A 22,218-nucleotide genomic window follows, 5' to 3' on the forward strand; every position below is an offset into this window, starting at 1 on the left:
GCAACATCCTTAATTTGCTATAGAAATGAATCTGACTAAAATCGAATAACACGTCCTGAAATATCAATAATTTGAGAAAAGTTTTGTAATTAGAACGTCCAAAATAGTTACAGGGTGTTTTTTTATTTGATTCTTATTAGTGTTTTAGAGTGACTGCTCGCTGACCAGACTGCGACAAATGGTCTGAAATATATTCTGAAACACTTAAATTAGAACATAGTTATAATTTTCAAGTGTAATATTCATATATTATAATAGTCAATGAACATCTGCTGATGATAAATTCACTTTTGGTGATAACTATTTGTAAAGTCACTTTCTAGCTTTCTCCAGAGTTTTTTATGGTGAAAAAATAATCCCCAGAATATTAGAATAGGACAAGAAACACCAATGATCGAAAATTTTATACATTGTCGTTATAAAACGTTTTCCCAAATCGTTGGTATCTTTGATTGTGTTATTTGAATTCTTTTTATCGCTAAGATGAAGCCAATCTATCAGATTGTACTAGACGAACTTTTTGGAAAATGGACAAGTATATATTTTTATATAACGCAAGGATGTCATGCGTCTTTTCTGTACACAAAGTACCTGTTTCTACGACGGTCGAGTGAGTCTGCGAATGCGCATGCGCGGAGTACAAAAGAGACCACTTTTTAATCCTAGGACTTAGAAGTGGCCATTTCTGTACTATGCGCATGCGCTGTCACAAATAAATCAGACATTACAGAACCCTAATCTCAATGTCGCGCGACGTGAAAAAACGCGTAACATACTCTTGTTACGTAAAGAATCGTGTGGAACAAGGAGGCAACGGTCTTTTCGCCACGCGTATTTGCAATATTTGTCTTCGGCTCACCTACGACTCATTTTGCAAACTTAAGCGCGGCCCGAAAAGACCGACTAATATTCCGGGATGATTTTGCAGTAGGTAAAAACGGTCATTTAGATCTGATTTCAGAGAAATGGACAAAAAATTCCCTCAACTGAAATAGTCTTAATACCTATATTCGTTTGTCCACACGTACAATTGAATTTTAACTTATAAAACACAACTAATAATAGACTACACTTGAGCACCGCCCGCAGCTTGAAATGAGTTAAACGCGCATTTATACGTGCGCGAGTTTCTTATCGCGTACTGTAATTGTGTGTAAATGAAGCTCATATTAATTTATGACTTGACAGACGACATGATTACCTATGTCGTATTTGCCGGTGATCCGAGAATCAAGCGCCGATTGGTCCGTGAACATTGAAATAAAAAGAGACACATTCTACTCTGATGCCAGTCGCTGCACGATCATTGGGGCGTGAATTTGTTCCACTTTCATTCTCGTGTAAAATGGAATCTTATACATTGGAGGATATTTTAAATAAACATTTGCCGATAAATGAGTTACGAGAAGTGAAGAGAATTTTATATGGAGGAGAATTGGAGTAAGTTATGAGCAGATGTGCCTCATTTTACAACTCAACATATAGGACATTCCGTGCCAATTCGAACATGAATTGGCCGCACATTTTTGTATTTTGGATTTTTTCATGCAGCTGTTCTTGAGTTAATCAAATTTTTCTACAGATCCATCGTATTTAAAATTCTCCAAAAATTTTCGATGATTTCATAGTTTAGTCCGATAATTTTTGGGTGGATTCTCTTATTATTCTTCCTAATGTTTAAATATTAAACGGTTGCGCCAAAAAAATGGTAAAATTTTATTTTTTAGAAACGCTACTATCATCTAAAATGTTTCGTATAAATTAAATACGATAAGGTCAAAACCGGATCGAATTGGTATAGAATGCCTTATACGCAAAATGTCAGTAAGTGTTTGTTGAGCTGGCTGTAGTATTAAAATCTGGAACTAAAACGTTATCATTCTATAACTTATCTGGGTTTTCAGTTTTCATGTTACATCTCAATGCATAATGCATATGATATAAATGCATCGGTAATAATGATAATGATACGTAAAAAATGGTGCCAACAGGAATTTAAACTTACCAAGATTCAAAGGCACCGATGATGTCGAAATAAAGGGATGGAAATTTAGAGCTTCACCCGAGCAGCTTCGTCAACCCCGAATGGTTAGAGTTGGATTAATACAGCATTCGATCGTACTACCAACAACAAGTCCTATAAATCACCAAAGAGATGCTATATTCAAAAAAATTACAGCATATGTGGAACAAGCCGCTGAGTGTGGAGTCAATTTACTTTGTCTTCAGGAAGCTTGGTGTACGTTTCTTTAAATTGAGTCGTTAACTTAGTGGGCAGCAAGTTTCTTTTGACCAAATCAATTGAACTGAGGTTTTAACAGGATGTTCTATGGCCAAATCATATAATAAAAGTTCCAAGATGTTCCCTTGTACGAAAGAGAAAAAAAGCTGTAATTTTGTTGCTTAGATTTTTTGTGACTGTGTGCTTTTCAAGTGTTATTAAATGTGTTGTTTTCAAAACACTCATTTTCTAAAAACAGAAAAAATTCAAAAAAGTCACTAAAGTACAATAAAATTTTTGAACACTGTCAGAAGATTGGAATAATTTCATAACACCAAATGTTGATTGCAAAAAATAATAAAAATCAAAATATAATTATTGCAGTGCACTTTTCATGTGAAAATAAACGAAAAAGAGTTCCTGATAAAATATGTCGAGAAAAAAAAATATTACAGTATTACAGAATTTATAATCATAAAATATCGACAAACGTGTCATCAATATTGGAGTTAGTTAATAACGTTTTTTTGAATATATTCGTTACTGTGTAATTTTTCAAAGATACATATTTCATCCGTTTACAAAAAATTGTTTCAATCATTTTCACATGAAAAATGCATTCCAATAATGAATTGTTATATTTTCATTATTTTTTACATATAATGGCGACTGTTGTGAAACGATCATTTCGAAATATTTTGTGTTATTCTATTAAATTCGGTATCTTGCATTTGTTCAAACTCCGATGCTTTCAAATTTATTTTAATCAACCAATCTTGTTTGAGATATCATGGATTGTCCCATATATAAACGTATTACAGTCATTTATTAGTCGATATTATAATAGTAAATGAGTAGGAATTCACAGCGATGCCTTTCGCCTTTTGCACGAGGGAGAAACAGCCATGGTGCGAATTTGCAGAAGATGTATCGGACGGTCCAAGTGTGATGGTTCTTCGCAAGCTTGCGCAGCAGTACAACATGGTCATTATATCACCAATTCTGGAACGGGACAGTAACAAAGGTGACACCATATGGAATACATGTGTGGTGATCGGTACAGATGGAAATATCATTGGAAAGCACAGGAAAAATCACATTCCACGAGTTGGGGATTTTAACGAATCAACTTATTACATGGAGGGCAATACGGGGCATCCTGTTTTTGAGACTCGGTTCGGTCGTATCGCTGTCAACATTTGTTACGGCCGACATCATCCGCAGAACTGGATGATGTTTGGAGTAAATGGCGCAGAGGTAAAAATTACTGTTGGAATAGGGTAACCACTTGTTTGGGAAATCTGGAAACCCGACAAATGTCAGGGAATTTCAGCAAATACTTCTAGTTTTTCTTGGAAATCCTATGACGTATGGTCTTCGATACGATCTTTCAGTTTGTAAACTATTCCTGATGATTTAAACTAACTGTTAATCTAACACGCATGCTACACTTATTTCAGAAATTTTGTGGGTTTAAGGTCATCTAGTACTCCTACCCTTACCGACAGAGCGAACTTACCCTTTTTCGTCCTATATTAAATAAACAAACGAAAGCAAAAGGTTCAAATTTCGGTGGTTGGAATTTTTTTGTCAATTTTTGTTATATGAGTAACTTTCACGAATTCCGCTACAAAAGAGCGATGCACCATCGAAATTTGAACCCTTTGGGAGGAGATTCTATCACTGCGGCACAATGAGTTTTGAACTAGATATGCTAGCAAACGAACTCCCTAAAATTCATGAAACTTTAACATAAGTTTGTTTTTACAAAAATTAATCAATAAGTGTTTTCTTGAGAATTTTTACATTATCTTCACTGAAGATGTGGAAGCTCCTTAATAAACTATTCCATTTCAACATTTCTCAAATCACAGTAAGTGTTACAAAAAGCGATATATCAAAGACAAAAGTCAGGGAAAAGCGTAATTTCGGCCAGGAAATTTCGAAAATCAAATTCTGAGGTCACCCGTTAGAAACGTAGAGGAGTGAATATTTGAACTTCAATTTTTCACTCTTCATAGGTGGTGTTTAATCCTTCAGCAACAGTCGGCTTACTGTCTGAGCCTTTGTGGCCGATCGAGGCTCGTAATGCAGCTATCGCAAACAGTTACTATACCTGTGCGATAAATAGAGTTGGTAATGAAATATTTCCCAATGCTTTTACCTCTGGGGATGGCGCTGCTGCTCATAAAAACTTTGGCCACTTTTATGGATCGAGTTATGTGGCTGCACCAGATGGAACCAGAACTCCCGGTCTTAGTCGTCATCGTGACGGTCTTTTAGTTGCCGAATTGGATCTTAATCTCTGCCGCCAGACAAGAGACGCTTGGGGATTCAGGGTGAGGAGGTAGAAATTACCAAGGAAAAAAATTCAGTTAAAAATTTGTATCAAACAACGATGTAAATTCTATTCTGTGTATCTCTAATGTCTAAAGACAGCTTAGAGTACAGTTTACATGGTCTACACAGATATTATCTGTTGATTTTGTTAAAAATGGTTCCAATTAACTGGAAACGAATTTTTTTTTTGTAGCACTGTAGAAAAATGAGTGTGAAATTGTTTTGTGTAAAATTCATTTTTGCATTTGTATTTGTAAAATATAATTTATAATTCTAGATGACACAGAGACTGGACATCTATGCTCGAGAACTTGCAGATGCAGTTAAGCCTGACTACAAGCCACAAGTAATTCGGGAATAAGGCCTTTCGCTTTTTCAATTTCTTTGAAGCTCTCCACGTCTTCGTCGTTTAGGAGTTTGGTGAGTTGAAAATCAACGCGTTTTGCTCATTTGATTAAGACAGTCGCACATCGAGTATTTACTCAACTAATATATTCGTAATTTACGATGATTTTCTAGAAATGCGCGATTAAGAAATAGCAAAATCACAAACAAAAGCTTAGATGTCGATTTATTGTAGAAAATTGCTTTAAAATAGTATAAAATCCAGTAGATTCATTCTATTTTACTCCACCATTACTTATTATGTTATTAGAACTATTTTTAAAAAATTTTCTGAAACAGATTCGTTTGCCGCTAGTAAATTTATTGCCGCTATTCTTTGATCAACCTCGACACCAGTAAAATTTTCTCAGAAAACGAATATTTAACTATACCAATGTGAGAAAAAAAAAGTGTGTCACCAGTGCTGTAGAGAATAGTTTTCTGAATAAATTCCGTCTTTACAGAGTGATATCGAATAAAAATACCAAATATTTCACCCCTTAAAAGTGATTTGAATTGAAAAATCGATATCTAAGCTGTTGCTATCAACTTTGATCATTTCGTTTCTTTCCCTTGCATACTTGCTAACATCATTGCTGCTTACGAATACATTAATCCGATAAATAGCCAATGTGCTCTTAGCTCGTAATGAAAAAAAAAAAAAGAAAGATCTACGACCCACCAATGTCCTTAATAATTTAATCCAAGCGAAAGTCACATTTAGAGAATATCGACAAATGTACGTGATTTGCGCTTGGGTAGTAAAATAAACCTGAAGAAACAAAAATATAACCATATTTCAAACAACTGGGTATTCACTATAAGTTATACAGGTGAGGCTGTGGCAAGCGCAGAGTTGTGTGTTTGCTTGCGATAATGCAGTGCCTCTTGATAGGCTTTTTTGACTGCTTTTCGGTCCGCAGGTTTCCGAGATTCGATTAGTTTCCCTTCGTCCAACTCTTTTGACACTCCCAATTTTTCCAACTTCTCACCAGGCAGCCATTGCCTAGAAATTCAAAAATGTGACGACGGGTCGAACTATCGAAATATCATTCAGTCGTCTAATACGCATGTACAGCATAAGGTAACAAGCTTTTCAAAAGGCAAGAGAAACTTAGATCGCAATTTCTGAATTGTCAAACTCACCAGGTACGTTTTGTGTCGAAGAACAAAACAAGAAAAACAGGATCCTTGTAATTGGTAGCGAGAGCGAGAACGTCGTCAGGCGGTGCTGGAATCGGAACTCCTTTATGCACGGTTCCTCTGGGTGTTCCAGGATCGATAATGAGTGCGGGATACCAAGGATATCCTCGGCACTTTGCCCACACAAGTTGCAGCGCCTCCAAACGATCTTCGTCTTCCCCTTCCCCGTCGGCATCCTCTTCCGCTTCTTCTTCAGTACTTTTCTCCTTCTCTACCTCGGATTCTTTTTCGGTATCCATATCTGCATCCTTTTTTTCCACCTCTGGGCTTGTCGTACGACTTGTCGAACAACTGCTACAGCTTGAAGATTGACTTTCGCCTTCTCCTCCATCGCTTTCAGTTACTCCGCTCCTGGAATGTGTGTGTGACTAGATTTAAGACTCGTCATTGAGTTAAAAACATTTCTTTCCTAATAGAATCCATCGTTACAAAGTACTATCTATTAATTAAAATATTTTGACTAAATTGGTACAGGCCTCAGAACAGCAAATTGGACTTCCCTTTTTTAAGTATCAGCATATGTGTAATGAAATTATGAAACATTTTTAGGACAGTTTGCATCAGCTCTAGCAGCCGTTAAGATTTTTGAAATGTTACACTATCTTTAGTTACAAAATGGTCAAAATTCAACTTGGAAGAAAGAAATATCGATCATCGCTGTATGACTGTCTTTCCACTTTCATGTAATTGTAGTATAAAAATTGCGATCGTGACTGGTTTGTAGGTTTTTCAAGTTTTACATCATCTTCCATAGCCAAAACTCAAGGAATAGATGAATTTGTAAGAAAAAATCAAGTATGAGATAAATATGTGACACAAAATTTCTCGATTGCATAGTCTAATTCCATGTTCCTGAGACACTTGACAATTTATTCGATTTTTTAGTGCAAGCGTTTCCGTTACAAATCTAATAATGACTCCATTAATCTAAGGATAAACCGGCCACACTGTCAGAACTCAATTTATTCGATTTCCTAGTGCAAGTGTTTTACTTACAAATTCAATCATGACTTCATTAATCTAATGATAAATCGGCTATATTGTTGGAACTAAAAATTAGAAAACGAGGAAAAACCGTATAAAGAATCTCCAGCAACGTTATTTTTGTTAATGCTGATGAACACGAATAAAACAAATAGCATTGATTCTGAGCAAATCCGAATAGCACAAGCTGATTGTGAGATGTGGATGGTTTGAGAAAACGTTTAAAATGGTTGAACTTTGGTGTTTTTAATTGGACCTGATAGTTTTAGGTACATTTTTTTCGCTAACCAGATCTCCTGTCAGATAAATGGTCTGAAAACATTTAATAAATCTTACATTGTAGTATAGTTATAAAGTATAAATGTCATTGTTGATTAGCATATATCCTTCCTTAATTACTGAAATCTTCCACTTAGTATTTGTGAAATTTTTTTCGGGTCATCTTTAAAAATCTATGGTGAATAAAATAAGTTTGAAACCATTAAAATCGGATTAAAAATATGAAAGAAACTGATTAAACTCTACTCTGTTTAATCCATTCGACAATTCCAACTTAAAACCTTTTTGCAAATTGTTCATATTTTATCTTAAGTTATTCGAATTTACTCAGCATTATTTCTGTTACATAGCAGGGATGTCGTCTTTATTCGAGCTCACTACCATCGGCACAAATAACAGTGAGGACATTTTAAATGTCAATTCACCCTTATTCCAAATGATTCAAATCCATTTATATCTAGTTTCTCATTGTAAAACTGTATTTTCAGTTACGTTTGATGGTATAGCGAATTTATTTGCGTCTTAGAATTGCTGCTATGTTTACGAAATTATAGGATAATTTTAGAATAGAATATGCAAATACAAAAAATCTATGAATTTCAGGACATTATTCCTGAAGTACGTAGATTTCAGCCTCTCATACCTGTACACTCTGAAACTATCTCCTTGTTTTTTTTGATCTCCTTCTGGAACGGGAGGCACGCCACTTCTACTTGCACGAGCTTTGGCCTTGCGTGTGAACAACACCGCAGTTCGTCGATTAACCCCACCCCCCCCTGTTTCTTTTTCGTTTGTTTGTGACTCTGATTCCCCTCTATTGCGACTAGTTCTTTCTCGTTTTCGCGGTTTGGCGACAGTTGATTCCTCTTCGATGACAGGATTGAATTCAGGATGGTCTTTACGAGCTTGCTCAATAAGCGCTCCGCCTTGCTCGCGCATTCTAACTCCGGCTCTATAAAACATTGTATCCTTCCGATTGTAAGCGAGACAATTGCTCACCATGAGGTTGAAGTCAGCTTCAAATGCGCCGATGGAATCGTACTCTTGTTTTTCCAGTTTAGCCTGTAATTAAGATATTAATTTGAATTGGTTTTTTTAATTTCCATTTCCTGCAAATACATTTGTTTGGAATAAAGCTTATCGGAATGCGTATATACCGTGTTTCACAATCTGTAGGCATAAGTAATTTCCCGCTCTACTGAAAAAGGAAGTTATTATAATCACCCCAAAATTGAAAAATTGGGTTCTTACCAGATCTCCAGGTTTTAAGGACTAAAGAATAACTGGCCATTTTCTGACACCGAGCGTGTGTGTTATCGATTTTTTTGCCAGATGATATCTCAAGAATAAATGAATGGATTCAAATGATTTGGTCCTCAATCGACGCGGATTTTATCAACTTACAATCGATTAGATTTTAGATCTGAATGGTCCGGTAGTTTTTGAGTTATCTGGATAACAGAATTTGTAAATAAAAAAAAAAATTATAATGATTTTAGTCCCAATCTACGCGGCACTTTTGAACTCAGTACTGATGAAATGTCGGTTCTGATTGGTTAAGCAGTTTTCAAGTTATTCAAATAACAAAAGAAAAAAAATATATATATTCAATCAATGATACATCAAAAACAGGGGTTTCGATGATTTTTGTTGGAAACGATGTGGGTCTTCTTAATTCAAAACTGATTAGATTTAGGACCTGATCACTTTAGTGGTTTTAGGATTATTCAAATACTATGACAAAAATTCTTTTGATAATATTTCAAGAATGGGTAAATGAATTTTGATGATTTTGGTTTGAATCGATGGGGCTCTTCTCGACTTGGAACTGGTTAGATTTTCGAGTTACTTAAGTAAGTAAATTTTTACTAATTTCGAAACGTTTCCAAGGAAAAGTTTATAGATTGGCTCGTCAAGGTAATTTTTTTTTTCTTCGATATAACTGTTTCATACCTGCATCGTTGACAGGTCCATAGGATGCGATACTATTTCAAGATAGTCTGTGACTTGATCAGTATCAACTGGCTGCCCAAACACGTCGTTGGTATCTCTTGCTTTAATTCCTTCTAAGAGTGATCTAAGTATACTTTCAAGCGGTCGAAGTTCATACCACAAGCACTTCTCTTTCCTACGAAAATAATATTAGGAGTTAGCTGTAGCTTAAGTGAAGTAAAAACTCATCTAAATCCCAGTACTACAGTATACTTATGCAAGGACATTGAATGTATCAGATTGGAGCTTACTTACACTTTGAAGAACTCCTTCTTCAGCTTTTCACGTTTTCGAACCAACTCGCAGAGGAGTCTTGCCCGTTCTAAATCCTGACGTAAACATTGCCAATACTTTAGTTGACGGTAAAGTTCTCCTCTAAGTTCACCGTCCACAGCTGGTGATATGTGACCTCCTAACGTCGGAGGACGAGAATGTGGATGGGAACTTTGAAGCCTTCTCAGAAGCGGTACACCATTTCGAAATTGGCGTTTTAAAGTCCAGTAAGCTATCAATCTTTGTATCAACTGACTTTTCTTAGGCAAGCCTTCAGCCAAGCTGGATAGTTAAGAAATTTAATGATTACTAAAAAAAAAAAAAACTTTTTCACTGGTATAATTATATTTTTACTATCAAAAATGTTCAATTTTAGATTTAGAACTTTAATTAGTCGAAATTCAAAAATAACTTTTTTAAGGACCACCCTGGTGCAGATTTATCCTACATGGGGAGGTCATGGGTCCTAGATGGCTGATTGAGTTCAAGTTCAAACCAGTGAAACTAGGTCAAATTCTATTAGACTAAGCAACTCTGGCTGTAGGCCACCAGATGAATGCTGGCTAGCAGGGCCCCTCACCATACGGACTTGACAGTCGGAAATTTCAGCTCCTGATTACTCAAAAACTAGTAGCTACAGGCAGATAAGAAGGGGAAAAAAAAATAAAAATCGTGCGTAGTGGAATTTGATCTAGTTTCACTGCTTTCGAGTGTAACAAAATCGGCTGGCCGCTCTTGTTAGTCTCGTTATTTGAATTCACCAATAGGAAACACAACGTGCATAACAGTTATTTTTTTACAGAAATCAGTTTAATACTCAAAAAGATGAGTTTCTTAAAAATCAGATCCTAAGAAAGCTAATTTCTTACAAGCAAAAATTTCAAGAAGATGTATATTTGTATGTTTTTTCCGGGTGTTCACGTTCTCCAAGATATATTTTTGCACGTGCGTCACGGAAATAGTTGTTTACTTGCAGATCAAAGAAATTATGCAGTGTTTTCACATCCTTTTTTGTTTGCTATCAATCAAGCTGCAGAAAATTATTATGTGCAATGATTGAAATGAAGAATTTTTCCAATGTGCCACGATACAAACACAAACATGACAAATATCTGAAAATACTGTTAAATATTAGAAGTTATTTATGAATCTAAGTTATATGGTTGATGTACGACAAATGAAAAAACTTCAGGAAGAATAATTTTGATTCTATAATATAGAACTGGTTGTTCCAAGGGTTACAAAAAAAAAAAAAATTCCAGATTTTGCAAGTGTTTCCAGTACGTAAGTGCACTTGTGTATACAGGGTGTCCCGATTTAAAGTACGCAGTACGTTTTCAGCCGAACTAATGTTTCAATTAGAAAATGTGTCCCACAGAAGTTGTTTGGTTCAGAGGGAGACACATGAAGATTTTTTTTTTTTGGTCCAGCATCATAATTGGTGATGCTGTGGAGGATGCACCAGTTTTTTTAAATGAAATCATGCATTTTTCTTTCAACTTAAATATTCTTCATTCAAAAATTTACAATTTCCTCAGAACATGTATTTTTTCTAAATGTATAGTTCGTGAGATAGAACAAAAAAACAAATATTTTATTACTCCAAACTTTCTCTGTGATATGTGTGATATGTCGGAGCATCAGTGGGGTGACTACAGATGTTCAAAAATACCACGATCAAGAGCAATACATGCTCTCACTCGCTTTTCGAAGCTCTGCACCGTTTTCAAAAGGATTGCCCTTGGAATGGCTCTGCACGCTTTAGTAATTCTATTTATCATGTCAACCCTAGTCGTTGGAGGCTCTTGGTAAACAACATCTCTAAGGAATCCCCACAAGAAAAAATCAGGCGATGTTAGATCCGGCGATCTTGGTGGCCACTCAACTGGACGTTCTCGACCGATCCAATTACCACCGTAGGTAGCCTGCAGATAATTCCTCACAATTCGGAGATAATGAGGAGGTGCTCCATCTTATTGGAACCACATTCGTGCTCTTGTATCCAAGTCAACTTCTTCCAAAAGCTCTGGTAATGCGTTCTGCAGAGTCGAGATATCTTTGCTCGGTCACCGGTCCCTCAAAGTAATATGGCCCTACAAGATATCCGTTGACGATCCCACACCAAACATTTAATTTCCACCGATGTTGGTGATCAATCTGTCCAGAGCTTTTGGAAGAAGTTGACTTGGATACACGAGCACGAATGTGGTTCCAACAAGATGGAGCACCTCCTCATTAAAACCGAATTGTGGGAATTATATGCAGGCTACCTACGGTGGTAATTGGATCGGTCGAGAACGTCCAGTTGAGTGGCCACCAAGATCGCCGGATCTAACATCGCCTGATTTTTTTTTGTGGGGATTCCTTAGAGATGTTGTTTACCAAGAGCCTCCAACGACTAGGGTTGACATGATAAATAGAATTACTAAAGCGTGCAGAGCCATTCCAAGGGCAATCCTTTTGAAAACGGTGCAGAGCTTCGAAAAGCGAGTGAGAGCATGTATTGCTCTTGATCGTGGTATTTTTGAACATCTGTAGTCACCCCACTGATGCTCCGACATATCACACATATCACAGAGAAAGTTTGGAGTAATAAAATATTTGTTTTTTTGTTCTATCTCACGAACTATTTATTTAGAAAAAAAACATTTTCTGAGAAAATTGTAAATTTTTGAATGAAGAATATTTAAGTTGAAAGAAAAATGCATGATTCCATTTAAAAAAACTGGTGCATCCTCCACAGCATCACCAATTATGATGCTGGACCAAAAAAAAAAAAATCTTCATGTGTCCCCCTCTGAACCGAACAACTTTTGTAGGACACATTTTCCAATTGAAACGTTAGTTTGGCTGAAAGTGTAATGCATACTTTAAATTGGGACACCCTGTATATATTATAGATGTTTATGTTAAACTTAATTTGGATGCTCTTGAATTTACATTATTATGTAATATATCGTTCATAAAGCTGAAAATATCTTAATTTGTGGATTTCTTGTTTCAATTAACACTGAAGTGTAATAAGCAACGAATTAACCAATTTTTATATAAGTACAATATATTTCAAGATTTCAAAGGATTTCAAAATATTTTATAGTATCAAGATGGTTTCATAGGATTCCAGAAGATTTCAGGAGATTTATGAAATTTTGAGTGGTTTCAGAAGATTTCAAAACTAAGCAAAAACTTCGTTAAAATCTTCCAAAATTTACCTGGCAATTTCTCGTATCCGTTCGGGAGGAATAGTTGGTATTGAAATAACTGGTGCGGATGAGCTTTTTTTATTGGCAATAGCCCTACGCCTGGCATCAGCAGGGTTGTTGGAGGGTTGGTAATCCGGAGGAGCATGTCCCTCGCAATAAGCAGTTTTCTGAACGAGCATCGGTTCACCGTTAGCTGGCTGAACAGTCCGCATTCGCATGCAAAGTCCAGCTTGTTGGGCGCAGGTGACGTGGAACGCGGCATAGCAGCTGCTCTTGTGACATTGTATGCAGGCGCCAGCGCCTCTCCTCTTGCATACGCAGCAGGTAAGTTTCCAGCGAGCCGAAGGAATACTCTCTATGCTGTCTATAGGCTCCAGAAATACCGTATTTGCAAATCGCACCTCTGGTATCCAAAGCGCGCAAACTACATGCGCCCAAGTCGCAGGGCGATCTGTCTGCTTGAAAGCTCCGCCTCTGTTTGGACAGAGAACGCAGTCGACAGCTCTGGAGGGACTCTGCAAACACCTAAAACGAGCAAAAAATTTGGTTATCTTCATAAATTTGAAACTACCATTGGAATATGTTTCGTTGCAATCTGTTGGCTGAATAAAAAAGAACAAGAAGAAAAAAATGGCAATTAGGTCGAACTTAGAGATAGCATTCTTCAATATACAGAGTGTTTAATTTTAATCGCCCTACGTCGATTACTCAAAAACAAAGTAAGATATGAAAAAAGTTTCCTACAAAATATTTGGGGTTCAAAGGGGAAAAGAAGATGAGACTGTCAGCATCTTGAAGTGAAATTTTTTAAATGGGGGTAACTACAGAATTTTGTGAAACACAATGTTTTAAAACGCTGTGTTGTGAATCGTGATGTTATGAAATCCCCAAATGACTCCTATCAGTGGTCTTTCCGTTGTGCGGATTTTCATGCCCCCACTAAACTGTGCCTGAACACAAAAACTTATTTAATATTTCAAATAAAATCGAAGATTGACTCTCTCCCTCTCTTTCAGATTCAGTCTCTCAACTTCATTGTTTGAATATAAGCCATTCAAAAAGCCATTCTTTGAATAATTAAAGTCAGAGAGTAACGGTAAATCACTTATATAAATTTCAGAAGTTTCACTTCTGTCACGCACGATTGCGACATACATGTTTTTTTGTAAATGAAGTCGCTAAGGTCAGGTACAAGTCAACTTGGTTTTTTTAAATGGAACAGTGTATTTTTTTTCATCGGTATCTGGAACGGTATTAAATTCTGCAACAAAAATTGCTTACTTAACACGTAAACTTGACCAGTGATGAGATACGAGCGGGTCAAGTTGCTACAGAGAAAGGTACCGATAACTCGTTAGACGAGTTTAGGTGGTAAGTATGTAATTAATGTTTGATGTAGAATTTTATGCTTTTTCAGTGTCGATGGAAAAAATACACTGTTCTATTAAAAAAAAAGAAATATTGACCTTTATCTGACCTTAGTGGCTCCACTTACAACTCTCATCTTTTTTCCCTCTTTGAACTCTAAATATTTTGTAGGAAACGTTTTTTCGTATGTTGCTTGGTTTTAGAGTAATCGGCCAAGGCGATCAAAATGAAACACCCTGTATCTTGCAGAAAAAAAATGAATCCAACGATTTGCTTTAGTTTCTTGAATGTTTGTGTATTATTTTAAGTCTTAAATAATCTTGAAACTTCTGAAGGGGTATTACGCGGTAAATGGGTGGACTCTTTTCCATCTGCCGAGGGCCGTACAGCTTAAAGGACACGCCCTGTGAAACTGGAGCACAGACCCTTCAGAAAAGTTCCCTAAACACACCATCTGGCTAATTCAGTGGTGGAGGTAAGGAATGCATTGCTGGGATCAGTAGTAGAGGCAGAATTTGTAGATGAGTTCAACTTTTTGAGTCACACATTATTGTGTGAGTCAACTTTTATAACAAGATAGTATTCTATGGTTTTTGGACTCGCTAATTAAGAATCTGAAATCAAGATTTACAAATTTCGAGATGGCGGATCCAATATGCCGGACGAAAATTTCAAATTTAATCAGATCAAGTCAAAAATACTCTATGCAGTGGTTTTCGGTGTCGTTGATTAAAAGTCTAAAATCAAATTTCAAAAATCCAAGATTACGGATCCAATATAGCAGACGAACATTTCAAATGAGATCTAATTTGGTCAAAAAACTCTGCAGGGGTTTTCGGGCTTGCTGATTACAAATCTAAAATCAGATTTTGAAAATTGAAGATGGTGGATCCAATATGGTGGACGAAAATTTCAAATTTGATGGAATATGGTCAAAAAACTCCATGTAAGGATTTTCGGAGTCGCTGATTGGATTCGCCATACTGAATTTTAAAAATCTGATTTCAGATTTGTAATCAGTGACCCCGAAAACTTATAATTTATGTACAACATGTATATGCGGAGAGGGGTAACTTTTTCGGAAATAAATTATTCTAACAATAATAATTTATACGATACCGCAATAATTACTTTCGAGAATTGAAAACCTATTAGTATACTATCAGAAATAGCAAAAAAATATTTTGAGAAGTTCTCCAAATATACAAAAAACAGATATAAAATAAGTGGTAATAATACTTACGACTATGACTCATTGTCGAAGGGTTAAAAATCACCTCGTCTTTCACTACCACGAGTTGATACAGTAAAGTGGAGGCCATACGAGCCATATAAGCGTTGAGTTTACAGCTAGCAAGTAGTGATAATACTGATAATTTCATTTGAATAATACCTTTGAACCTCTTTTCGTTCATCCCGGTATAGTCACGTATAAGCAATAAGCAATTTAATTACTGCCAGAGTCGCAACCAAAATTAGTAAAATCTATTACACACCTTCTGCACAGCCATTGTCCCTCGGGAATATAAGGCACTCCGTAACAATCCTGGTGTACGGCTAAATTGCACATGTCGCAAAAGAGGATTGCATTGCTATTCTGACATTCGCCATCCATGCAGATGCAACAGACCGCATCTTCATCCGCTGCTACCCCTCCACCTCCGTTTGTTTGCTGCTGGAAATATGACTCCTTCTCTAATCGATCCATGAGTAGCTCAAATATATCAGCCGCCAATGGCGGCTGAAGGCCTGCAGCTGCTCTACGCTCGTTTACGATTGCCAGCCACGCTGAATCCTCTTCATCAAGGTCGTACTCGACTTCACCTGAGATTAGAAGATTACAAGTTAATGTTGTACACGATCTATTTTATTTTACCTAAGATAATCGTCTAAGATAAATTTATCTCATCTCTTATTTTATCGAGATAATGTGATTTCAGTTAATCTATAATCTTCATCTTTTGTTGACACAGTATAACGATAAGATCAACTGCGTACAGAAACGTAGGCAACACCGTTAAAAGTCAAGACTCTTATGTAATTTTGCGATCATAAATAATTCAGTAACTTTCTGAAAGAATTTTTTCGCAATATATTAAACTGGAATAAAGAATGATTGGAGCCAACCAAAATTAGTTTTTTGCAGGTCGTAATATAATGATTTTTACCAACACTTGTGTGGAAAGTTTAATTTACGAATCCTGTGGAGCGCGTGTAAAATGCTTCCTCTCCGAACAGTATGGTAAAATAATATTAGTGCATGCGCAATATATAATTACTCTCTTTTATATACATCGGCATTCTTTGGGACATGCACACTTTCAAATAACTCAATTTTAGGCGTTGCGTGATTGAGCATAAATTACTTGACCTTAGATGCTTGGCCACTTGCTTTTTTACGTTCAGTGACAACTTTGTTGATTTTTCAATCAAACTTTCCTTCAGAGGTGTTGAAATAAAAATAGCGTCTGTCTCACATATGGATGATCCATATCTCACTTGTGTAATTTGGTGCTTGGCTAGGCTTACTTAATATTTATATTAAATTTTTGAGATATCGTAATTTTTTTGTGCACAATTGGACTTCTAAGATGTCAATGTTGATGTTTATGAGGGATTATGATGATTCCGCGAATATAGTAAGCACTATAGATAAACAAAGTGATGAAAGTGCCTATTTTTATAGAATAAATGTAATTATCGGAAGGTTATGGGGACTAGAAAAATGGACTCTTTAATCTTGGGTTTTTGGGATCACTAAAAACGAATCCGAAGTCAAAATTTCAAGTTTGTTACTCAGGGGTTTTCGGGGATGCTGAAAACGAATCCGATGTCAGAATTTTGAAATTCTAGATGGCGGATCTAATATGGCGGACTGAGAATACATAAATTAATCCTATTCACTCATATTAGATTTGACATTTTGAATTTTGAAAACTTCTCAGATCTGAACACATTTTTGACATCAGGGACCTCGGGAACCCTTATATATCCAGTTTCAAGGAATTTGACTGCATGGAAAATATATGCTTCAAAGGGTTAAAAAACCTACACTGTCTGGTTGAACCAACCGAATGATTTCTAGCGATAAATTTTTCTCACTACCCAGAAAGAAAAATTTTGTTGAACCAACAATTCTTTTTTCTCAGTGTATTTATCTTTATCTTTCTGATTATCTTTCACAAACATACGTGCTCGACAAACTATATTTCATCTTATCTGGATGAATTTTTATGTGAATGATATTATCTTTGTTTAGATAGTACTGTATTGGTGTGAATATAAGTCAAGCTTTTTGTTGGCCAATTTCCCCTTCAATATTCGTATTCGACTTATACACAAGAGTGACTTATAATCGGAATTTTTTGGAAATTTGCTTTATCAAGTGAAAAAACTTTGTTATCGACCAACTGTCGTAAAATTGTACCAATAAAATCACGGATGTTGAAGAGTCAAATTCCAATTTCTTTGAATAGCATTACTCTAAGGTATGAAAAAATTAAAAGTGAGATATTTACACAATACACTGAAGTTTTAGTTACGTAGTGCGAGAAAAAACAACAACAATGTGGGTGATCAACAAACATGTCTCTGATACTAGATCATTTCCTCATAAAATTAGACTTACATTCTGTTTATAAATAAAAGTCTCTAGATATGTAGTGGTGAAATTGGTTCTTGATTTATATTCAGACCAATACGATAATACTTATTATCTAGTATAGCACTGAATGTACAATTTAGTGTTATCACCAGCTGCTAGTATCAAAATTCTTGGAGTAACTATGTTGTAAATAATTTTATTCCATGCAAAGAAATAATTGGAACCCTGTGTTTACATCACTAGATTGTCGCTTCTGAAATACTATGCTCAATAACATCATTTTATGATATTCCAAGACTTTTTCACATCTAGGAACTGATTCCTCTAGAAGACGTTTTTGAAATAAGGTAAAAAAAAATATCCAGTAACAAATTTGCCAAGTATACGATAATATAACACACATTTAATCGAGGGTTTGAACTAAGTGCAGGTGTCTGGATTTGGAGTATTGATTTCGGGAGAGTCGGTTTTACTTTGTTCGTGATATTTTCTTGAAATCGATCTTATTTGTGTTTTGTTATATCATTTAAATTTTAAAGAAAGTCGCATTTATGTGACATGTCATAGAAATTTGGAGCCTAAATCTCTATAAACCTAGCTTGAGCTAAACTTGTCAGAGATAACGTAAGTTCTTTGCATGTATGAAAATGAATATTAAAGATAAAAATGATTAACTTTTTCACGCAGACATTTGTCCTTACATGCGATTCACTTCAAATTTGGTAAACATGGGCTCATGGGGGTCACTGATTACGAATTGGAACTCGAAATTCGAATATTTAAAATGGCTGTTCCAATATTGTGGACAAACAAAAACAAGATAAAAATTTTGTTGGCATATGTTAAGATTTTGTAAAAATTGGCAATTGGGATTTCATGGTAGATTGGCAGAAAATGGTTTTTTTTTTCCTACATTTTTTTAGACGTAGAAAGATTTCACGGACCATGTGGAACCAAAGAAGTCTTTTAATTAATAAAAAGCTGCATAAAAAAGGTGTGAATTAAAGGGTTGAGAAAGATTGTAATTGTAGCTTCAAAATTTTCCAGACCCAAATAAAATTTCAGGATATTTTCATGACTTTTGTTAGGAATCATAAGTTCTAGATATATCCAAGATTCCTAGGATATCTAGTAGTGTTTTTCTAAAATTGCACAAAAAGCATAGCCAGCCGAATAACCATATAGAAATTGTCCCTGTTCTGATGTTATCCTCATTCTAGTATACTGTGTATTCAAATGTCAATAAGCTCTCAGTCAATTTTTAGGTAAAAATGTTAATTCATTCAAGAGATATGGTCAAAAAACAAAAATGTTAATCATCGTTGTTTCTCAAATACTATTCGACCAATTTTGTCCACCGAAATTGAGGTTGTACACTACCAAGCAGTATAAGTAGTATAATTATGGAATAAAATTTATTTATTTTTCTACGGTAATTGTTTTTCCAATATTTATTTTGCTTTCTCAGGAGAACACCATTTTTTGCCTAGCTTTTCTCATCACTACACTACAATAAATTATTTATTAAGAATTTTCGAAGTGATGGACCCAAAAAAAAAAGTGGTAATTCTTGTCAGTTAGATTTCATTCTATCGTTAGATTGTTTGTTGTAAATGTTCGATTCATTGTAAGATTATTGAAAATTTGAAAACTATTTGACAGTATAAAGAGACAGTAAATAAGTATTCGATCTAATTTTCATTAATTTTTTTTCTAACGTGTTTCATCACTTTGAAAATTATTAACAAATTCTGTATTGTAGTAAAGTGATAGAAGTTACAAAAAAAAAAAAGGTGGTCGGAGTGCAGTTAGCAAAATATGAGCATGTTTTGTGTATGTTTTATTGCATTTCAAACAATCCTAAAGTTGCGAAATGATTTTCCTAAAAATGCATCATTGCATTAATATTACGAGTGGTTGATGAATGGTTCGTTTAGAACATGAAATTCAACTCCATAGTCTCAGGTTAACCAAACGATTTTTTTTCATCGTTATTCTGCAACTTTCAAATTACAAATAAAGGCTTTGACAAAGTAAAACTTATTACATTCGGCAACCACAACGTTTAAGGAGGTTTGATGACCAAAAATAATATATACAGTGATTTCATTACAAAATGGTCGTACATCAATCATTTATCAAATTACTATATTCGTGATCTCTTTATAAATATGCAAAAGAAAATACTGGAATTGAGAACAAAAGCTTAGGTATCAATGCATCATTTCAAATCATTTTAAAATGTTTAAAAAAAAAAAAAAAAATATGGAATCTATTGATTTCACTCATAACTTCTTTTACTGAGAATTCTATTTTCCACAAACTCACTGAAATATTGTTTTTCATCATGTTGGCATAGTTCAAAATTCAATCTTACGATATTGCACTGACAATAATTGTGATCAACAAATGGCAGTATTGATTTAAGTACCATAAGAAAAAATTTTGTTCATCGACTTTGTAAAAAATAATCTATTGAATAAAATGAGAAATAGTAAGTTTTTAACAATATGGAAGCGATCTCAAAAGAAGCATCGATATTGAAGCTATAGTTCGTGATGCCAGTATTTTTAATTTTTGTACTTGTAAAGAGATCTTCAAATATAACAATTTGACAAATACTTAATGTCTGAATACTTCTCAATAGGATTAATGAAAATATATTGATTTTCAGAAAACCAAATTGAAGAACTAATTCAAAAATTACGAACTAGTGTTTAATTTGCAATTTTTACTATGTGAATGTAACGAACTTCAACCTTGTTTTAAAACACATTGATCAGAGTGATGAATGTTTATTACCGTCAAGTTCTTCCCCGCTGCGCTCCATAAATCGAACATACGAATTCGGGAGGGGTTCAGCTTCCCCGATTTGACTTTCATAACCATCTAAAGCTTTGACCATGGCGACTGGCAGCGAATTTAATGTAGTTTTGTCATCTTTATCCTTGTCAGTAACCGATGTACTTTTCCTGTGGTCGGAATTTTTGTTATCCGCTTCGTATTCCTCGGATGAAATGATAGGAATAGCCTCTGTTATACCCAGACGATTTGATTTACTTCCTTCTTCTCCGACGCTATGAATCTGTTAAAAAATACATCTCAAATTGAATTAACTAATACCTAATGTGCTGTTTGAGAATCTCTTATCGATTTATGCTTAGGCATCCAATTTTGAATATTGTCAAATATAGAGTGAACGAACGATAATCTTGATGCAACGTGTAATTGGAAAAATAAAAGCCGATATGATTACGAATAAATGCTTGCATAAGCTCTTTAATAAGTAGGTGAGCAATAATTAAGAAATTCTGGATAAACGTACCAAAACAAAACGCGCGGCCTCTTGGGGACTTAACAATTCGGAATCACTTGTTGTGACAGCATCGCCTGGAGCCCCAATTCTGTTTCTTCCCTTCTTTTTACTGCTTTGAGGAGTATTCATGCTTGATTATGGGAATATAATTCGTGACAGAACCGACATGGGAATGTATCAAACATTTGTTTATTCTAGAATACAAAAAAGGCAAGAGTTGTTTTTAGGGTTAATGCACCATACAATCGCGTTCATAACCACAAAGTACTAATTACTAATAGAGCAGCATACTGTAACATCCGACCGGAACGTCCATATGTTTTATCGACTATTATTACTGCATGTCACTTTTATCAACTAACCAAACTCGAAGTATGTACGAGAATCTTGTAACCATAAAGTAATAAAACAACTGTCTAACTATTTGGAATATCCCTAGATGGAAATAACTATGACATTCATTAACCAAAGCTTAAAAACCATGTTACGAGATCTTCGCACTACAAAGAGCTATAATATTATTATACGTTATTATATCCATTATCATATTAACACCATAATTAACTAACACCATTATATCCAATTAATATATAACACTCGACAATGCCATTTGTACATTCGGAGCTGAGAGCTACACTATAAGCAACTTACGCTATGCCATATAGCCTGGAATGTAGAAGACTGTAAAACCATAGATACGTGTATAAACGACATAATGTAAAGATAGAAGCACTGCTGCAATAATCCATAAAACTAGAGACTGCAAAACCATCAAAACCGTAGGTTTGTTCGTGCTAGCTACACTTTCTACACTTTCGTGGGGAGTGTACAATTGCGCGTTCGTTTTAGCGGACGTGACGTCGATGGCGCTGTTCGTTTTACAAATGTCACTAGACTTTCGTTACACTTAGGCCGTGTTCGAAAATTGACTGACAGTACTGTCAGCAATCTTTTATTTCTTTTGCGCTTCCAAGTTCGTGAATAGCTCTGACTCTGTCCTAGGGAATTTTCAGTACTGTCAGTCAATTTACGAACACGGCCTTTGTGTTCG

General features: G+C 35.2%; 2 protein-coding genes across 8 annotated transcripts; one reads left to right on the top strand and one right to left on the bottom strand.

Moving 5' to 3' along the window:
• The first annotated feature begins 736 nt into the window (after nucleotides 1–736).
• Nucleotides 737–8,456, top strand: pyd3 (beta-ureidopropionase pyd3). 5 transcript variants are annotated; one of them, XR_006881353.2, is made up of 6 exons: nucleotides 741–1,440; nucleotides 1,992–2,239; nucleotides 3,090–3,478; nucleotides 4,243–4,560; nucleotides 4,839–4,981; nucleotides 6,095–8,456. XR_006881353.2 is itself a non-coding variant. In XM_046609618.2 (5 exons), exons 2-5 carry the CDS (start codon nucleotides 2,156–2,158, stop codon nucleotides 4,920–4,922), a joined length of 885 nt encoding a protein of 294 aa, XP_046465574.1. In that variant the 5' UTR covers nucleotides 737–1,440; nucleotides 1,992–2,155; the 3' UTR covers nucleotides 4,923–5,683. The 5 variants fall into 5 exon arrangements, 4 of the variants coding, with proteins under 4 accessions (XP_046465574.1, XP_046465572.1, XP_046465573.1 ...); XM_046609618.2 differs by lacking the exon at nucleotides 6,095–8,456 and having other exon boundaries at nucleotides 737–1,440; nucleotides 3,080–3,478; nucleotides 4,839–5,683; XM_046609616.2 differs by lacking the exon at nucleotides 6,095–8,456 and having other exon boundaries at nucleotides 737–1,440; nucleotides 4,243–4,568; nucleotides 4,839–5,683.
• On the bottom strand, nucleotides 4,603–21,475 carry Br140 (bromodomain-containing protein 140). Of its 3 annotated transcripts, none has more exons than XM_046609588.2 (10): nucleotides 21,459–21,475; nucleotides 21,177–21,361; nucleotides 20,654–20,936; nucleotides 15,744–16,071; nucleotides 12,889–13,404; nucleotides 9,659–9,958; nucleotides 9,365–9,539; nucleotides 8,055–8,473; nucleotides 6,092–6,499; nucleotides 4,603–5,951 (listed from the first exon to the last, which is right to left on the bottom strand). In XM_046609588.2, the coding sequence occupies exons 2-10, from the start codon at nucleotides 21,294–21,296 to the stop codon at nucleotides 5,771–5,773; spliced, it is 2,730 nt and encodes a 909-aa protein (XP_046465544.1). In that variant the 5' UTR covers nucleotides 21,297–21,361; nucleotides 21,459–21,475; the 3' UTR covers nucleotides 4,603–5,770. The 3 variants fall into 3 exon arrangements, with proteins under 3 accessions (XP_046465544.1, XP_046465543.1, XP_046465542.1); XM_046609587.2 differs by having other exon boundaries at nucleotides 21,443–21,461; XM_046609586.1 differs by lacking the exon at nucleotides 21,459–21,475 and having other exon boundaries at nucleotides 21,177–21,436.
• Between the last annotated feature and the right edge of the window lie 743 nt (nucleotides 21,476–22,218).

The sequence above is a fragment of the Neodiprion pinetum genome, chromosome 2, assembly GCF_021155775.2.
Source record: "Neodiprion pinetum isolate iyNeoPine1 chromosome 2, iyNeoPine1.2, whole genome shotgun sequence".
Lineage (NCBI taxonomy): Eukaryota > Metazoa > Arthropoda > Insecta > Hymenoptera > Diprionidae > Neodiprion > Neodiprion pinetum.